General features: G+C 42.8%; 2 protein-coding genes across 5 annotated transcripts in view; one reads left to right on the forward strand and one right to left on the reverse strand.

Moving 5' to 3' along the window:
* Positions 1-6228: 6228 nt before the first annotated feature.
* On the reverse strand, positions 6229-8840 carry LOC142831622 (uncharacterized). Its single transcript, XM_075941830.1, has 3 exons — positions 8766-8840; positions 8176-8638; positions 6229-8048 (listed from the first exon to the last, which is right to left on the reverse strand). The coding sequence occupies exons 1-3, from the start codon at positions 8838-8840 to the stop codon at positions 7597-7599; spliced, it is 990 nt and encodes a 329-aa protein (XP_075797945.1). The 3' UTR covers positions 6229-7596.
* Cnot6 (CCR4-NOT transcription complex subunit 6) overlaps positions 7984-18182 on the forward strand; it is a 47852-nt gene continuing 37653 nt past the window's right edge. For 2 of the 4 annotated variants that reach the window (XM_075992826.1, XM_075992829.1), the window contains exon 1: positions 8104-8226. The gene's annotated coding sequence lies outside the window, so the exon portion shown is untranslated. Of the gene's footprint in view, positions 8227-8577; positions 8613-18182 lie in introns of those variants that run through there. The other 2 variants (XM_075992828.1, XM_075992827.1) reach the window with 2 other exon arrangements.

The raw sequence follows: 18182 nt of genomic DNA on the forward strand, positions 1-18182 counted from the left end.
ACACACACACACACACACACACACACACACACAGCATAAATAAAAATGTGTGGTTAAAACTAATAACAAAAAGGAAGAGGGCTAGAGGGATGGTTCTGTGGTTAAGACCACGTATTGTTCTTTTGGATGACTCAAGTTTGGTTCCCAATACCCACGTTAGGTACAACTTACATCCACCTGTAACTCCAGCCCCTGGGGGAATCTGATGCCCCCTCCTGGACTCTGCAGGTACCCGAATTCATATATACAAACCTTCCTCTCTCATGAACATAATTTAAAATAAGATAAACTAGGCATGGTGGTGCATTCCTTTAACCCCAGCCTACATAGCCAGTTCTGGCCAGCCAAGGCTATATAATGAGAACCAGCCTAAAACAAGATAACAATATAGATGTTCAAGATAATCTTTGGCTACACAGCAAGTCCACAGCTAGTCTTGGATACAGAAGACACCATCTTTAAAAAAAAAAGGCATGGGGGATTCTCTATGTGTGAAGAACTTATTTCAAAAGCACAAGGATCTGAGTTTGAATCCCCAGAAGCCACATAAACACTCAATGCAGTAGTGTTCTTCTGTAATGCAAGTGTTCTTAATGCAAGATGGGAAAAGACAAGGGAATCCCCAAGGTGCTCATGGGCCAGCTTGTCCCGCAGACACAGTGGAGAATAACACAGATACTCTATCTCACACAAGGAGAGAACCAATACTAGATGTGTTCTCCAACCTCAGTAACATGCTATGGCAATCTCACACCCACATTCACACACACTACACGCAAACACATTCCTCACACACCACTACAGGTACACATGCAAAAATTAAAAAAGAGTCTCTGGTAATAATGATTCATACATGCACCCAGGTTGTCTGGAAGAACGATAAATACTCTTAACCGCTGGGCTATCTCTCCAGGCCCCAGTTGTACATTGAAATAGTGTAATCAGTAATAAGTAATTTGGTGAGCCTAATGCCTGCTATTTCACATCAGTAAATGAGTTAAAGCAGTATCTCAAGTCATCTCCAGCATACTCTTCTATGGGATGGAAATACTTTACAACTGGAGAGAGGAGGTGGGTTTACAATATCACAAGTACACTAAATGCCACTAGGGCTGGAGAGATGGCTCAGTGGTTAAGAGCATTGCCTGCTCTTCCAAAGGTCCTGAGTTCAATTCCCAGCAACCACATGGTGGCCCACAACCATCTGTAATGAGATCTGGTGCCCTCTTCTGACCTGCAGACATATACACAGACAGAATATTGTATACTAAATAAATAAATAAACAAATAAAAAAATATAAAAAAATGCCACTAAATTATACATTCTAAAGTGGTTAACTTTTACACAGTAAGAATCTTACCTTAGTAAGGAAATTGATGAATTGAATTATTTGAGGAGAAAAATGAGCTTCTCCACAACTGGATAGAAAATGAAAATACCTGTTTTGAATTTCCAGTGGTGATAGAGGTGCTGCTCACCTTCCTGTGCTTGCTACCTGTTCTTAGTTTCTGTTGTTACTAACACTTCAGCTCACGGTTCCAGGTGATAGCCCATCATTGCAGGGAATTCACAGCAGCAGGAGCTTCAGATAGCTGGTCACACTGCACCCGCAGTAAGAAGCAGAGAGCAGTAGATGAATGCATACTGCTGCCTAGTCTACTTTCCCATCAACAGAGTCCAGGATCTATGTTAGGGGATGGTGCCACCCACAGAGGGCAGGCTTTCCCACTTCAGTTAACCTAGTCAGGATAATCTAGGGGCCTGCCCAGATGCCCATATCTAGAGGGATTTTAAATTTAGTCATGCTGACAATGAACACCAACGTCACTCTGTTCTAATCTACTTTTCTTTTGCAAATATCATAAAACCACAGGCTGATTAAGTTATAAAGGGGAAATGTTTATTTCAGGTCATGCTTTAGATCAATATGGAAGGACCATGTCTGATAACGGCCTTCTTGATGCCGGAGTCCAAAGACATCTCAGGTGTTACAGTTTGGAACTGGTACATTCACCAAAAGCTCATGTGTTAAAAGACTTGGCCACCAACCGGTGGTGCCGATGGGAGGTGGTGAAGACTTTAGGACAGTGGTTCTCAATATGTGGGTCACAACCCCTCTGAGGGTGCTGTGGGACAATGGTCTGTACCCTGTCACTTGTATTTTAAATAAACGCTGATTGGCCAGTAGCCAGGCAGGAAGTATAGGCAGGGCAACCAGGTAGGAAATAGAGGCGGGGCGATGAGAACAGGAGAATTCTGGGAAGAGGAAAGTGTCAGTCTGCAGTTGTGACCAGCAGCAGAGAATGCAAGATGAAAATGCCTCGCTGAAAAGGAACCAAGCCATGTGGCTAACACAGACAAGAATTATGGGCTAATATAAGTGAAAAGAGTTAATAAGAAGCCCGAGCTAATAGGGCAATCAGTTTATGATTAATGTAGACGTCTGTGTGTTTTTTGGGGACTGAACGATTGTGGGACCTGGCGGGATAGAAACCCCTGTCAACATGAGGGGTCGAGCAAACTTACAGGGGTCGAATATCAGATATCCTGCATATCAGATACTTATATTACAATGCATATACAGTAGCAAAATTGCAGTTATGAAGTAGCAATGAGATAATTTTATGGTTGGGGAATTACCTCAAAAGGAGGAACTGAATTTAAGAGTCACAGCATTAGGAGTGTCCACTGCTTTAGGAGGTAGAGCCTAGTAGGAGGAAGTTAGGCTATTGGAGGCATGCCCTCAGAAGGATATTGCAACCCCTGTGCCTTCCTGTCTTTCTTTCTACTTTCACCCACCATGAGCTAAGTAGCTCTCGGCACTGTATGCTCCCACCACCAAGTACCTTCTGCTCGCCTCTGGCACAAAGGCAACAAGGGGAAGCAACATGAGCTGATGCCTCTAATAAACCTTTTGATAATTTGGTCTGCATAATGAGTTCCAGGCCATCTAGGGCTGCATAGTGAGCCCCTGTGTCAAAACAAACAAATACACAGATAGAAATAAAAATGAGTATTCCTCATAGAGACCTGCCATTTAATTGATTCCAGATCCAGTCAAATTGACAGGCAAAGCTAATCATCACAGGATGCAGGATCAGTTCTGAGAAACTTAACAGGCTTGCTATCTGCCAGCAACAAAGTCCTTCTCTCAGTGTTTAGGCCACTCTCTCTAGTAAACACACTTCGGACTCTCCAGTTCAGGCTCCTGCCATCACTCTACACCTCCTGTCTCATAACAAGAATGTACCTGAAAGTGCTCCTCACCCAGGGGAGTATCAATGATGAGTCGCTTGTAGGCGTTGGCATCTTACATTTGAGGTGGGAGGAATCGCCAGGCTTTTCCAGCATTGCCCAAACCAAACTCCAACCTCTGCCGTACACATCAGAGCTGACACCAAAGAACCTACCAGTTGCTGGGGCTAAAGCTCTGAAAGCCATACCTGACTACCCTCTGCCTCTCACCCCACACCTCAAACCCTCAGACATTCCTGGGGGAAGTACGGTAAATATGAGTCAGGGTGTGTGTTGCACACAGGAGGAGATCAGAAAGATGATGGACGTCTTTGAGCTTGCACGGGAAGTGCTCTTACCCGCTGAACCATCTCCCCACCCAGCCTCCTCTGATAGAAATTTACAGGTTCACTCCCCTGAAATGGTATCTGGTACTGAAATAAATTGGGCATATTATTTGGAATGTGATTGACATACTTTCAAAACTTTTTTTTAAAGATATTCTCAGCACATATATTAAACCTTAGGACATGAAACCTTTAGAAGGTAGGACACCTCAGTTTGACTTCTCATCTAAGTACTTTTGTCTTGGGATAAGCTTGAGGTTTATCAATAATTAACCCAAATGCTCAGCTTTTCAGGGTGTGGCTGAGGTGGGAACCAGGGTGAGATATACTTTCTTCTTCATGCTTCTCTGGTTTTTTGTTTGTTTTTGTTTGTTTTGTTTGGTTGGTTGGTTTTTAAAGACAGGGTTTCTCTTTGTTTTTTTAAGACATGTTTCTCTAAGACAGTCCCAACTGTCCTAGAACTCACTTTGTAGACCAGGCTGGCCTCAAACTCACAGAGATCCACTTGCGTCTGCCTCTCGAGTGCAGGGATTAAAGGCATGCACCAACACAAACTGGCTCTTTTTTGTTTTTTTAAGAGTTTTTCCCTCCCTCAAATTCACGACTAACAATTTTTATTATTTATTTCCAGTGAGGATCCAAGCCAGAGCCCTGTGCACAATAGGCAAGCGCCGCACCCCAGGGTGTTTTCCTAGTCCCTAATAATTTTTGTTTAGCAAAAATGTATTTCTTTGAAACTGTGACAGATATACAAAAAAGCAGAAACAAACCTGGTGCCTTGACCGTTTCTGGCAGGTCCTCTAAGGTGAGTCCTCAGGGGGCACGTTGAGCTCAGAATGGAAGTTTATAAGGTTTCCAGGTATCTTCTCACAATTCCACCTACTAGGAGTGAAGCCAGGACAAACTGGGCGTGCTGAGAAGAAGCTAGCAGGGCTCTGTGTGCAGGAGACCTGACAAAGAATAAACCTTAGGTTGCTGTGTCTTTCTGCTTCTCTTTCTCTCTTTCCCAGCAACATCATCTCATCTCCGTTTCCCCCTCTGCTTATTCTCTCCATCTGTTCCTTATATTCTTTTGTTGGGGGGGTATTTTTCAAGACAGGGTTTCTCTGTGTAACAGTCCTGGCTGTCCTGGCACTCTCCCTGTAGACCAGGCTGGCCTCGAACTCACAGAGATCCGCCTGCCTCTGCCTCCCAAGTGCTGAGATTAAAGGAGGCACCACCACCACCTGGCTATGCTCCTTATATTCTTTAGGAGAGGTTGAATCCTGCTCAATTACATGGGATGGGGTGGGATGGGGTGGACTGTGACTTCTTTCTGGCTAGGGCACACTATGTTCCCCTGAATCATGGTTTTTGGTTCAGGAATGGAAATGAAAGCTAGTTCAGGACAGACTCGTTTTCTTGCTGGTCTTATACCCTGTAGAAGATGGAAGCAAGTAGAGCTTAGCAAGTCATCAGTCCTCACATCAGGTAACACTTGAACGGTATATTTTCCCTGACCTTTAAAACTATTTGAGCCAACTATCTTAGTTAGGGTTTTTATTTCTGTGAAGCGACATCATGACCATGGTAACTCTGATAAGGAAAGCATTTAACCAGATGGCTTACAGTTCAGAGGTTCAGTTCCTTATCATCATGGTGGGACATGGCAGCATGCAGGTAGACATGGCGCTGGAGAAGGAGCTGAGAGTTCTACATCTTATGCAGGCATCAGGAAGTAGTCTGAGACACTGGGCAGTATCTTGAGCATATAAGAGACCTCAAAGTCCACCTCCACAATGACACACTTCCTCTACAAAGCCACATTTATAATAGTGCCATTCCCTATGAGCTTATGGGGGCCAATTACATTCACACCACCATACCAACTACTTCTTTTCCTTTCTTTTTTTCCCTAAAGCTGTTTGAACTTGATTTTGAATCAAATGAAGTCTAATACACTAGACCTAGAGACAATAAAGAACATGAAGAAGATCTATGGAGACCTGTAACTTTATAATACCAGATTCTAACTAAAGAAACTGTGACCCTGAGCCCAGAGAAATGGAGGAGGAGGGCAAGGATATACAACACCCTTAGTACTACACAAGGAAAAAGAATTCAGGTTGTCAGTGACCATCCTTGGATACCAAGTCTCCAGCCCCTACAGAGGACATGTCAGACTTTCAGAGTTGACTAGCTAACCAGGGTCCATATTTCAGCATCACCAGTGTCTGGTGCAGCTTGGTTTTCCCTGTGCTTACCCACTAGAAGAACCATGAATCTTCCGTCACAAGCATTCTGGTTCCTTAGCAGTTCAGATTGTCAGGATCGGCTTCGATGGGCAGTTTTCATGGCAATTTTGTCACTGGAATCAGATTGAACAGTATCATGCATTTCTGGGGACCTCAGTATTTGCAGGGTGTGTGCCTCAATGGCGCTGAATACGTCCACCACTCCCTCTGTGTGCACACAGCTATTCCTTTGTTCCTGTCCTCTTTAAAACCCACCCTGGGCTTATGACTGCTTGGTGGATGAATACAGAGGAAGAGACATACTTTAGGAGAGCTGAGCCCTTCTATTTCTTCCTCTTGGAGCCCTGAGTTACCCTGTTAGTGACCCAGGATGACCTCAGCTGAGGAGAGCATCCGCAAAGGAAGTACTGCCAACACAGAACGAGGAGCTTTATTAAGGAACATGGAGATGTCAGGGATCCAACATCCATCCACCTTTGCGAGGCATTGGCATGGAAGACCACAAGTAAGACCAGCAGAACTGTCTAGCTAAGCATCTGATTCATGAACTCTAATAGAATTATTGCTTAATGAAGCCGAGGCTTTTGTTACACAACCAGACTTCTTCTCCTCTGGGGGCATACAGTCACTCTCAAACAGGCAGTTCCCCTTGGGCCACTGAATTACAACAGGAACCATCTCTAGGCGGGAGCACAGGTTGCCAGGGCACAGCAGTGGAATGGGAATGGCCCAGCAGGATCAGTGGCCCCTCAGCCTCGTACCCTTTGTATAAGACAGGCACTGAACAACTTGAGTAGGTCAGGGCTCGGAGGTTATGGAGGAATATCTTCAGGTAGCTACTCTGCACCCGTCCTTACTAATTCCTCATGGATGACGGGCACCTACATTCCATTGACTTTGTCTAGTGTCCCACAGCACTAGAGGCCTAGGCTGGCACTGCTATCCTGGTAAAGGGCAGGCAATGATCATCTCAAGGCAATGCTGGAGCCAAGCAAACACAAACTGTTTGTCTTGAACAGAACATCTGCTTCTGGGAAGGGCTTTTGTCCCTCAGTGCTTCGCCCTCCCAGCTCTCCTCAGCCTCAGGCAACAGCCACCCATTTCCCAGACTTCCTTGAGGGACGTGTGTTTATTTCTTCCTTGTTAGTTCCTGGAAACCATTTCGCCTCACATCTTTTGGGCTGATTTGACATGAGGTAGAGACAGCTATTGTCCTTCACACTTTACCTTACATCAGCAGTGTATTTTGTCTGTCAAGATGTTACTCTTGCCCATACACCATCACGCTGACTCAAGACAAGGTGGAGTCTGATTAATCCCTGTGCCCCAAATACCAGTCAACTATTATCCCCTGACGTAAACATCATTAATCAGCCCATTTCTTCCCCGGTTTACCTGCAACCACAGTTTGCCCAGGATAGATAGACTGTGTTAGCCTTTGAATGCGGCTTTGGTTCCTAACTTAAACTAGGATTCTATAAAAACAAAACAAAACAAACAAAAAACTGCCTGCTGATTAATTTTTTCTGCATAGTTAGGGCAGGAACAATTGGTCAACTATTCAAGATTGAACTTTTTTTTCTCTGGCCAGATCAAGATACTGGATAGGTTAAAAGTTTGTGAGAGCTTATCTATGCTTCCAAGTGACTGACAGGCCAAAGAAAAGAAAAGTGACTGAAGAGGAGGAAAAAACATCAAGGGAAAAGTGGAGATAAAGGTGAACGAGATGAGAGCAGCTGAAAGGCGGAGGAAGAGGAGGAGACTGGAGGCAGGGAGAAGGCTAGGCGCAAAGAGAGCGGGAAGAGAGGACGGGAGGGCGGGCAGGAGCGCGCTGGGCCGGCTCATTGCTCCGCGACGCGGGGGGGAACGGAGACCGGGCTTGAGCGACGGCCCGCAAAGAGCCATCCCCCGCCCGACGCGGAATGGTCGCGCCCAGTAGTATCAGCCAATGGGAAGCCAGGATGTTGGCGAGGCGGCGGTGAGCGGGGCGCTCGCTGGCTGGGGTGGGAGGGGGACGGCGGCCGCCGCCATGATGCTTGTTTGCTTTCAATGAAAACGAGGGGGGCGCGGAAGAGGAGGCGTCGGCGTCGGTGGCGGCGGCGTCGACGGCGCGGAGGCGAAGGCGGCGGCGGGCGCGGCGAAGAGGGCGAGGCCGGGGGCCGAGAGGGCGGCAGAGCGTAGCGGCGGCTCGTGGGGTCCGGGCGACCGAGGCGGGCGGCTGAGGAGCGGCGCCTGAGGAGGGGGAAACAAAGAGCGGCGGCTGAGGCGGCTGAGGAGCGGCGGCGGCGGCGGCGGCGGCGCTGCAGCAGCGGGCGGGACTGGTATGGTGGTTTCACAGGGCAGACCCCGCTGCACTCACCGGGAGGAGGAGGCGGCGGCAGCGGCGGAGGAAGGCGGCGCGGCTCGAGAGGTGAGCGCGGCCGGCTTAGCCGAGTCCCGCCGAGGCTCTGTTGCCTGCGCTCTCTCCCATCCCCCGGGGGGTGGGGGGGTTCGTGCCCTGGGGACCCCGAGCACGCACTCACACACAACTTAGTAGTGCTCGGAGTGACGTCTGTCGCTCCCCCTCCTTGACACCCTGCAGTCGCGATCCCGTCGGTGCCCGGGCCGCGCCCCCGCGCGGAGTCCCGGGGGCTCGGTCGGGTGCGTGGGGGGGGGGGTGTTGATTGACGGCAGGGCGACGGCGTCCGGAGGGGCGGTGGCCTGAGCCCCAGCTTCTCGGACCCCCGGTTCTGGTCACGCGCGCCCGGAGACGAGCTGGTGTCCCGGGACTCGGGGCGAAGATCGGTGGCAACTTTGGTGAAGTGGCCGTGTGGGGTGGCGCTCTGTGCGGCGTGGAACTTGGCACTCCGTGGACAAACTTAGCGCTCACCGTTCTCCCCCACCCCCACCCCCCGAGTGTTGGAAAGTCAGTTTAAGGCTGATATTTCTTGTTAGTGTGGAGCGGATTACGTGGCCAAAGAAGTAATTCTCAGATGTCGAGATTATCAGGATTTGGCGTACTAATTCCTCGAAGAAAAGTTCCATGGTTTAACCAAAGCTAAACTAGCCTTTTCATATTTCAGCAACAATGGTTATTTTCTTTGGTAACTACCCCCCCCCCCTTTGACTCTTTCTATTGACATGATCTTTAGAGGCTGTTCCGAAGCAACTGTAATCTTTGCTTTTAACTGCAAGTGACCAAATTGCGAGCGTCGTCTTGTTACCGAGTTGAAATAGTCTGCTCGAATTTGAGTTCAGGCAGACCTTTTTTGGGGGGGGGGGGTAGACTGCCTGTGTTTGGGATTTTTCCCTTGGGAGAAGAGCGGGACTATACATTAAGCGAAAACCAATTCGCTCTGTAATAGAACCACTTCCCACACTTGCCTAGCCTTCTCCACCGTTCCACAACAGTTCTGTAGGCTAGCCAAAAGGTTGTGAAAGCATAGTTTGCTGTTTGTAATTGCTTTTGAATTTGATGCTTTCTAGAATAAATTTTAGAGTTAAAATTACATGGAGCTTGTGGTCTAGTTTAATTCTCTTAAGATGCCACAAGGAAACTGAACCCTAGAAAGAATACGGTGATTCAACCAAGATATTAGTTATGAGGATAAACATCAGGCTTTGTGTGTTCATGAAGATATATTAAGTGTGACATAGTTGTTAAGTATTAGTTTTTAGACAAGGAAGTATTTTAACCAATAGTTATTTAAGGTAGGTAGATCGTTGTGGCTGTTTCTCACTAGGTGGAAGGTGCTTGCTAACCTGGACAAAAAGTAAGTGACAAAAAGACATTTTCTTGTGTGACTGGTGATATCTCCTTGGAAGTCAGTACTTGTATAACTTAAATGTGTCTGGTTGCTGGGAATTTTCAGGGTTTTTTTTGTTGTTGTTGTTTTTGATTGAACAGAGGTTGGAGTACAGAACTTGGTTCTGACTACAAATACTATACATACAGTTTTAACTAGTATTTTGGTTGATGTTTCGACATCCCACTGTACCCATGTTAACTTAAAAAAAAAAAAAGTCAGGACTCTAAGTCCCTGCTGTCCTGACACTTAGAAATCCTCCTGTCTGCCTCTGGAGGCTAGGATTAAAGGTGTGCAGCTCTTTGACTAAGTTTTTCTTATAGTGCAGTCCATGAAGGTTTTATATATATATATGATACTGGAATAAGTGTTTGAGGTAGCTTATAGTTGTGTTCTTTGGTCCTTGTGTGGTGAGAGTGCAGTATCTTCAATACATTTGCAGCCCTCTGCTATGTGCAAGATCCACTGGTTAGGAAGCTCTGGCTTAAATCTTCTGTCAACTTCGAGAATGCCCACATATATTCACTTGTCTGGTTTGAATTTTTTGAAACCTTATAGCTTCTGCAAAATCTTTTGTTGATTTACATTTCTCCTTAATTGTACCCATTATCAGGCTATGGATGTAGCCATGTTACAATGAAATATGACTAATAAACACTACTTGTAAGTTAAGTGCTGACTAAACCCAAGTATAATCTGACTATATATGCATAGCATATGTGCATTTGAGCACAGTGGAATGCAGTGGAGTTTGGTGTTTGAATAAGTAATTAAAGAAGAAAAGAATATTACTTGAATCTAAAATGGAGGCTGGTTCAGGTTGCCTTCATTTTACCCTCTGGGCTTTACTTTTATTTTGTCCATTTATATTTTTCTGTTAAGCTGCACATGAAGGAGTAGCATATGATGGTCCTGAGGTAGATGATGAGAATTCAGAGGTGACCGAATTCAGTTTCTGCCTTCCTGTCCTGCGTAGGAGTAATGGGTGCACAAAGTGCTTCAAGGAACAGAAGAATGATTAAACTTACGGAGGGTGTGGTGCCAGTTTAAAAAAAGTAACACTGACTAGAAGCTTGCCAGGTTGGAGATGGGGATCATTCTAAACAAAGGGAACAGTGAGTGTACTCAGGTATCAGGTTTGAGGGTAAGGCCAGTGGTAAGGTGTTACTGAACAGTGGAGTGACTTGAGAGCAGCTTTACAAAGGTATGTCTAGCCTGGATTGTGAAGGGCTATGCTTGCTAAGCTAAAAGTTTGTTCCTTTCTCCTGTAGCAAAGGAGGGTCTAATTTTTTTTTTTTAAGCTAGGGACAGAGTGATTTAAAGGTCACTGGGCATCAGTGTGGGGAATAGAGGCTGCAAGTAAAATTCAAATCATACTTGAAATAATACTGAATTAGTAACTAAGTGTGTTTTTTGACTTAGATGTGGTGTCTATGGCTCCTTTTGTAATGGGCTTGAAGACTGCCCAATTGCTCTACAATAAAGGGCCTTGTAAAATCAGAATGGCAGTGTTTTGGAAAACGTTAAAAAATAGTCAAAATTGTGAAAGCCCTAAAGTGGTACACAGGAAACTTCAGGTTTGTCAACTTGGCTTTTTAGAGGCTTAGGCAGGCTAGAGAACTTAAATGGAACAGACACCCTGTGCTCAACTGAAAAGTCAAAACAATCAAGCTGTTAGGATATAATAAGTATTTGTGAATGTTTTGGGGAAAGACAAGAGTTTTTCTTAAAATTCCTGAAAGTAGAATATTGAGACTGAAGGCCTAGACTTTTTTTTTTTTTTTTTTTTTGGTTTGGTTATTCTAGAGAGTTTCCAGGCTGGCCTTGAACTCAGAGACCCACCTGCCTCTGCCTCCTAAGTGCTGGGCTCTAAGATATGTGCCACCATTGCCCAGTTATAGAACTCTTAATAAAGCTGTTGTTACAGGTTTTGTATGGAAATCACAGAACTTGGGAGGAAGTGGAATTGAGGTATAAAACCCAAAACATTAAAAAAACAGGAACATGATAAGACTGGTATAGGAATGATAGGATAAAAGGGTAGATTATTGAATCTACTTTTAAACTAAAAAGCAACTATTAATCTCATATTTTACATTGATATGAATTTTTGTATATTAATAGAAATTTAAGGTTATTTTTGTTACGTTGTATATATGTTTCTACTCTTGTTTAAGGTATTGTACTCTACAGCTCATTTAAAAATGTAATGTATAGTTCTAGTTCTTAAAAGCTTTATTACAAACTATTTAGGATAATTAAGAAATACAGGTTAGCAGTTAGTCATCAAATTTGTAGTCATGTTAGATATGTTTTTAAGGTCAAACATATTTTAGATAGGCGGTGGTCTTTAAATTCTTGAGAGATCTACAGAATATGACATTTAAGATTTTTTAATAACATAAGGCTTTTTATAACAGTGAGACATGTCTGTTCCTGATAGCACCAGTCCACTTCAAAAAAGAATGGTGGGCATCAAAAAACCTCTATATGGAGTTTGCTTTCATTTGTGGCAAAGTTAGCCACTGGGCAAAGAAACTGCATTTGCCTTGACTACTGACAGTATGCTGTCCAAATTTGGACAAACGGGACATAAAGGCAACTGCCATACTTTGCTAAGACAAGGTGAGACAGTTCTTCAAAATTCCTGCATCATAGAAGAGTCTGTCAGATATTTTAGGCCTGCAGGCTGAAGATGGGTACCCCAACGTTGTAGAGGAACCCTGGGGTGACTGTCCAGGTAGCCAAATGTCTCTGTTGATTCTTAGTTTTAGAAGTAGCTTGCTCTGTACCTCCTGTTTACCTAGGTAATATTATATCCTTCTTGGATCTTTGATGGGGTTGAAGACTGGATAGTTATAGTAACAGTTTTCCTTAGTCATAATAGAAAGTAATAAATTAGGTACAAAATTTTGGACTCATCAAGAGAGGATAGCCTAATGGAATAGTTTCTTGAATTTGCAAAATACAAATGGACTGGAGTTTGTGAATGTAATTCTTACCTGATGATTGTTACTGTATATAGTTTTACTGTGTTAGAATTAAAACCCTTTCCATTTTATTTAGACAAAAGGGAAATATTGCAGAATATTTGTTTACACTGTGTGAAGATTGTGTCATTGTGATTAGTTTAATAAAGAGCTAAATGACCAGTAGCTAGGCAGGAGAAAATAGGCAGAGAGAGGAACTCAGGATGAATCTAGACTCCGGAAGAGACACCAGCAAGACCCTGAAGAAGTTGGACATACAGTACAGAGTAGAAGTAACCAAGCCATAAAGCACAACATAGATTAATAAAAGCAGGTTAACTTAAGTTATAAGAGCTAGTTGGGGAAAAGCCTAAGCTAAGCTGAGCTTTCATAATAAGTCTCTGTGTTGTTGCTGGTGGCCCAAAGGAAAGTCGGACTACAATGGTAGCATTTTTTTTATGTTAAATGATTAAGAAGTAGATAAATATTATAATAACTGGTATTTAAAAGCCACCTGGTTTGTTTGAGTGGCTATATATCCATAGAATTGCGGCTTCTAAGTTACTCTGAATAGAGGAGAGTTACCTAAAGCCTGAAAAGCTGTGACACCAGAATGAATAGGTGTGGTACAAACACAGGGAGGAGCCAACTTGCTAGTTAGTCTTGCACATTTTTGTACAGCTCAGTTTCACCCGGGGCGGTTTTCAGTCTTTGTCTAGTGGGGTTTTATTTTGTTTGTTTTTATTCAACAGATAAAACAGCACATAAACAAGCATGAAATTTGCAGTGTGCTCAGATTGTTCAGTATTAAGTCAGTCATGTTGGAATAAATTCACATTTTTCCAAATAAGTGTTATATATTTGAAAGTAGTATTATTCATTTCAAAGTGGGTTTTTACTAGTGCAGAGAGAAAGAAAAATGAAAATAAATGTATGAGGTTATATGATAATTAAAAGTATATAAAACAGTTTGTGTGTCCTTAGGAAGATACACACATCTAATTTTGCCTGGGAACTTGGAAGGAGTTACTTCAGAGATCTTTGGGCTGCAGTTAGAAGATGAGTAAGGGTGATCAGGTTAAATAGGGTATTTCAGAGAAAGCATCAACGTGTCCACAACTTGGACTATGCAGCATAGGTTGCCAGAATAAGAGCTAGGAGTATAAGTCAGTAACAGTCTAGGCTGCTTTTCTTAGTGTTAGAACATCTTCCTGTATATGGTGGGAACCCACTGATTTGGGGTGGAGATATGTCGCGTGTGACATACTTAGGAAATAGGTAGTAAAAATAGGGAGATTGGATGAAAGGGGTCAGGATATTGGGATTAGAGAGTTCATTTAGGTCTTAATGAGAGGATATGAGCATCAGCATAGAGGATAGAAAAGCTAGCATACTCTAATAATTTTGAAAGTACTAGACTTAGTGATAGATAAGGAGTGAGCTGTGGTTCAGAAATTAACTTTACTGGAAAAAGGTTTTGTCTCAGGTTCAGTGAGAGTCAAATAAAATGTTGTTTGGGGGCAGTCACCAAAGATGATAACTAGAATGGATGAAGGTAGGAGGAGAGTAGACCAAAGAAATAAATCTGAGGCTGTACAAATGACTCAGATAAGAGCTGAAGGGCTAAAGAAGGAATTTTTAGAATTGGAGTCTGAAATACTCACTTTTGTCTTAGAAAACTTTTAGTGTTTCACTGAGTACGACTCCTGCATGAGGTTTCTTATCTGTTAAGTATGTGATGGAAATTTGCCCAGAAAGAACAAATGTGATACTTTTTTTTCCTCCCGAGGCTGTCTCAGCTTCCTGGTTCTTTTGCCTCTACCTCTCTAGTGCTGGGGATACAGGCTTTCAGCACTACATGGGGCAGTATGATGACTTTGAGAATCTGGGTGATTTAGGTTTAAAGTGAGAGTAAAAGTGCATAACTAAGTTGAGGTTATAAAGTAAGTTAGGACTGTCTTCCAAGACATCGTCTTAATTTATAGAATACAACTAATATATATTAAAACAAGGTAAATGTTTTTTCTTTTTTTACTCTCATACAATATATCCCGACTGCAGCCTTTCCTCCCTCCACTACTGTCAGTTGTCTCCTCCATCCCTCACCTCCCTTCTCCCCTGGGGTCCACTGCTCCTCAGAAAAGAGCAGACCATCTAGAGACATTAACTGAACAAGGCATAACAAGATGCAATAAGATTAGGCACACCCTCATATCAAGGTTGGATGAGGCAGCCCAGGAGGAGGAAAAGGGTTCTAAGAGCAGGCAAAAGAGTCAGATAACTCCACTTGCAGGAGTTCCACAAAAAGCCCAAGCTAAACAAACACAGCATGTATGCAGAGGACCTAGTGCAGACCGATGCAGGCTCCGTGGTTGCTGCTTCAGTCTCTGTTAGCCCCTATGAGCCCTGCTTAATTGAGCTCAAGGCAATCTGGTCTGCATACTGAAGGTCCAGGCCAGCTAGGGCTATATAGTGAGAATCTGCCTACAAAAAAATAGGGCTGGAGAGCACTTGCTGTTCTTAGAGAGGACTAGGGTTTGGTTCCTAGCATCCATATAGTAGCTCACAACTACCTATAGCTCCAGTTTGAGGGGATCCAACACCTCCTTTTCTCTGTAGGCACTTTTGTATACACATAAAATGAAAACGAATCTTTAGGAATGTTTTTTGAAGGACATTCAACAGAACTTTATTATTGTTTTGTCTAATCTTGTTTGCTGAGTGTATTCATGCTTCTATGTTGTGGGAAAACAGTTTGTGGTCCACCAGTTAGCCTTAAAGATAATAGCCTAGAGTTTCAGTGTGCAGATGACAGAACTAATATTTTGGAGGTAAAAGTAGAGCATATCTGAAGCATGTTATTTTGTTTGCTGGCTCTGTCAAAAAGTTAAAAAAAAAGTATTGGGACAGAAGTGGGAAAGATAGGGTAGCATACATCTTTAATCCCAGCACTTAAGAGGCAAAGACAGGCCGATCTCTGAGTTGGAGGACAGCTTGGTCTACAAAGTGAGTTCCAGGACAGCCAGGGCTACACAGAGAAATCTAGTCTCAAAAAACCACCACCACCACAAACGTGGGGGGGGGGGGATTCTGAATGATAACCTGTGGAGTTTGAGTTTATTTTTTATGAGATATAGAAATTTAGTTTTTTTCTTTTTTTCAGTGCACAAGGTAGAATCCATAGCTTTGCATATGCTAAGTAGGTACTCTACCATAGAGCTACATTTCCATTCCAACAGATCAGAAAAGGGAATGGAGGAGGTGCCGTAGATTCTTAGTTTAAAGCTCACATAGGAACAGAAGTTAACTCTAGTTAAGCTTTGCCATTTTAGAGTCAGAAGTATGTGTGATGAAGGATGGCTCTTTAATGTAGTATAATTAGATAGAACTCAGCTGTAGGAAGAATGATTGAGTGGTTTATAGGCCACTCCTAATTCATATCATCTAGAAGAAATAAAGCAATAAAAATAAATGGCTAAAGTATGATTATATTGCTGTAACATTTTTGTTTTTCTTTGTGGGTTAAAGCTTTCTCATTTATTTTTCATTTCTAGTACCTGACTCTGCTTGACACTAAAAATTCTCAGCAGATATTTCATGAATGGATGGTTGTATATAGAACTTTCACTTAAGAAAGCTTAGTTTATCTGTATCAAATTGTTTTTGGACTTTTGTAAAAGGGCCACAGGGAAAAAATAAATCTTACTGCTCTTGAGGTATCATCTGGCCAAATCCTTTCCTTTTCAATCAAGGTAAACATTCATAGTTTATCACATTACGTCACCCGAAGCCTGGTTCTCTGCTGTTATGATTGACAAGGAAGTGGGTAACAGTTTATTTCTCTGCTAAACATTTTTCTAGTTTATGCTCTAAAAGTAGCCCGTGGTGTTATTATCTTAGCATTCTTTTTAGTGCTAATGGTTTTAACCTAGCTTATATTCCTTGCCTAAATATTGTTCATTAGGAGTTATAAAATTGCTATATCTTGTACATTATAGAATTGATTTTTAATTCTTTCATTTGATTTATTAGCTGTTTTGTCTATCCGAAGCAGGGTTTTCTATGTTACCTTAGCTATTTAATTTAATATGTATGGGTGTTTTGCCTTAATATATGTCTCTGCACCACTTGTGTGTCTGGTGGCCTCAAGAGGCCAGAAGGGGCCGTTAAATTTGCTGCAATAGGAGTTACAGACAGTTGTGAGCCACCATCAGGGTACTGGGAATTGAGCCCTGGTCCTCTGAAAGAACAGACAGGGATCTTAAACTTTGAACCATCTCTTTACTAGCCACAAATCAGGCTCTGTTAGTTGTCATTCTTTTGTACAGTAGTGCTTTCCTTTAGCTGAGGTTTGATTCCTCTGAATGCCCTTCATTTCTGAAAGGATAACTAGATAAGCTTTTCTCTCTCTCTTTTTAAATTACTGTTTTTATTGAGCTATATATTTTTCTCTGCTCTCCTCCCTTCTTCCCCATTCTCCTTCTGCCATCTTCCATGATCCCCGTCCTCCCAATTTACTCAGAAGATCTTGTTTTATCTACTTCCCGTATAGATTAGATCCATGTCTCTCTTAGGGTCCTCTTTGTTGTCTAGGTTCTCTGGGATTGTGAATTGTAGGCTGGTTTTTCTTTGCTTTATGTGTAAAAGCCACTTATGAGTGCATACATATTATATTTGTCTTTCTGGGTCTAGGTTACCTCACTCAATATGTTGTTTTCTAGATCCACCCATTTGTCCACAGATTTCAAGGTGTTATTATTATTTTTTCCATCGTGTAGTACTCCATTGTGTAAAATGTACCACATTTTCTTTATCCATTCTTCTGTTGAGAGGCATTTAGGTTGTTTCTAGGTTCTGGCTATTGCAAATAATGCTGTTACAAACATAGTTGGCCATTCTTACAGGTGTAAGATGGAATCTCAGAGTGGTTTTGATTTGCATGTCTCTGATGGCTGAGGATGTTAAACATTTTCCTAAGTGTCTTTTAGCCATTTCAGATTTGTCTGTTGAGAGTTCTCTGTTCAGGTCTGTACCCCATTTTAAGAAAGCATATTCAACAAATAGTGCAGGCATAACTGGATATCAACATGTAGAAAAATGAAAATAGATCCATATCTTTTGCCATGCACAAAACTCAAGTCCAAATGAATCAAAGACCTCAACATAAATCTAGCCACACTGAACCTCATAGAAGAGAAAGTGGGAAGTAAGTACACTTGAACACTTTGGCACAGGAGACCACTTCCTAAATATAACTCCAGTAGCACAGACACTGAGAGCAACAATTAATAAATGGGACCTTCTGAAACTGAGGAGCTTCAGTAAAGCAAAGGACAGGCATGGTCAACAGGACAAAATGACAGCCCCAGAATGGGAAAAGATCTTCACCAACCCCACATCGGACAAGGGGCTGATCTCCAAAATATACAAAGAACCCAAGAAACTGGTCATCAAAAGAACAAATAATCCAATAAGCCTTTCTCTTTAGGTTATCAGCTCTCTGGTTTTTCTACATCAAAGTGACTAGTTTGCATACTGGTCTCTGCTACTTGCTCTCTTCTGCTCTCTCCTTCTTCTTGATTTGATGGTTATTGTAGTAGTATCTCTGCTAT

The sequence above is a fragment of the Microtus pennsylvanicus genome, chromosome 11 (assembly GCF_037038515.1).
Source record: "Microtus pennsylvanicus isolate mMicPen1 chromosome 11, mMicPen1.hap1, whole genome shotgun sequence".
In the NCBI taxonomy this organism is placed as follows: Eukaryota; Metazoa; Chordata; class Mammalia; order Rodentia; family Cricetidae; genus Microtus; species Microtus pennsylvanicus.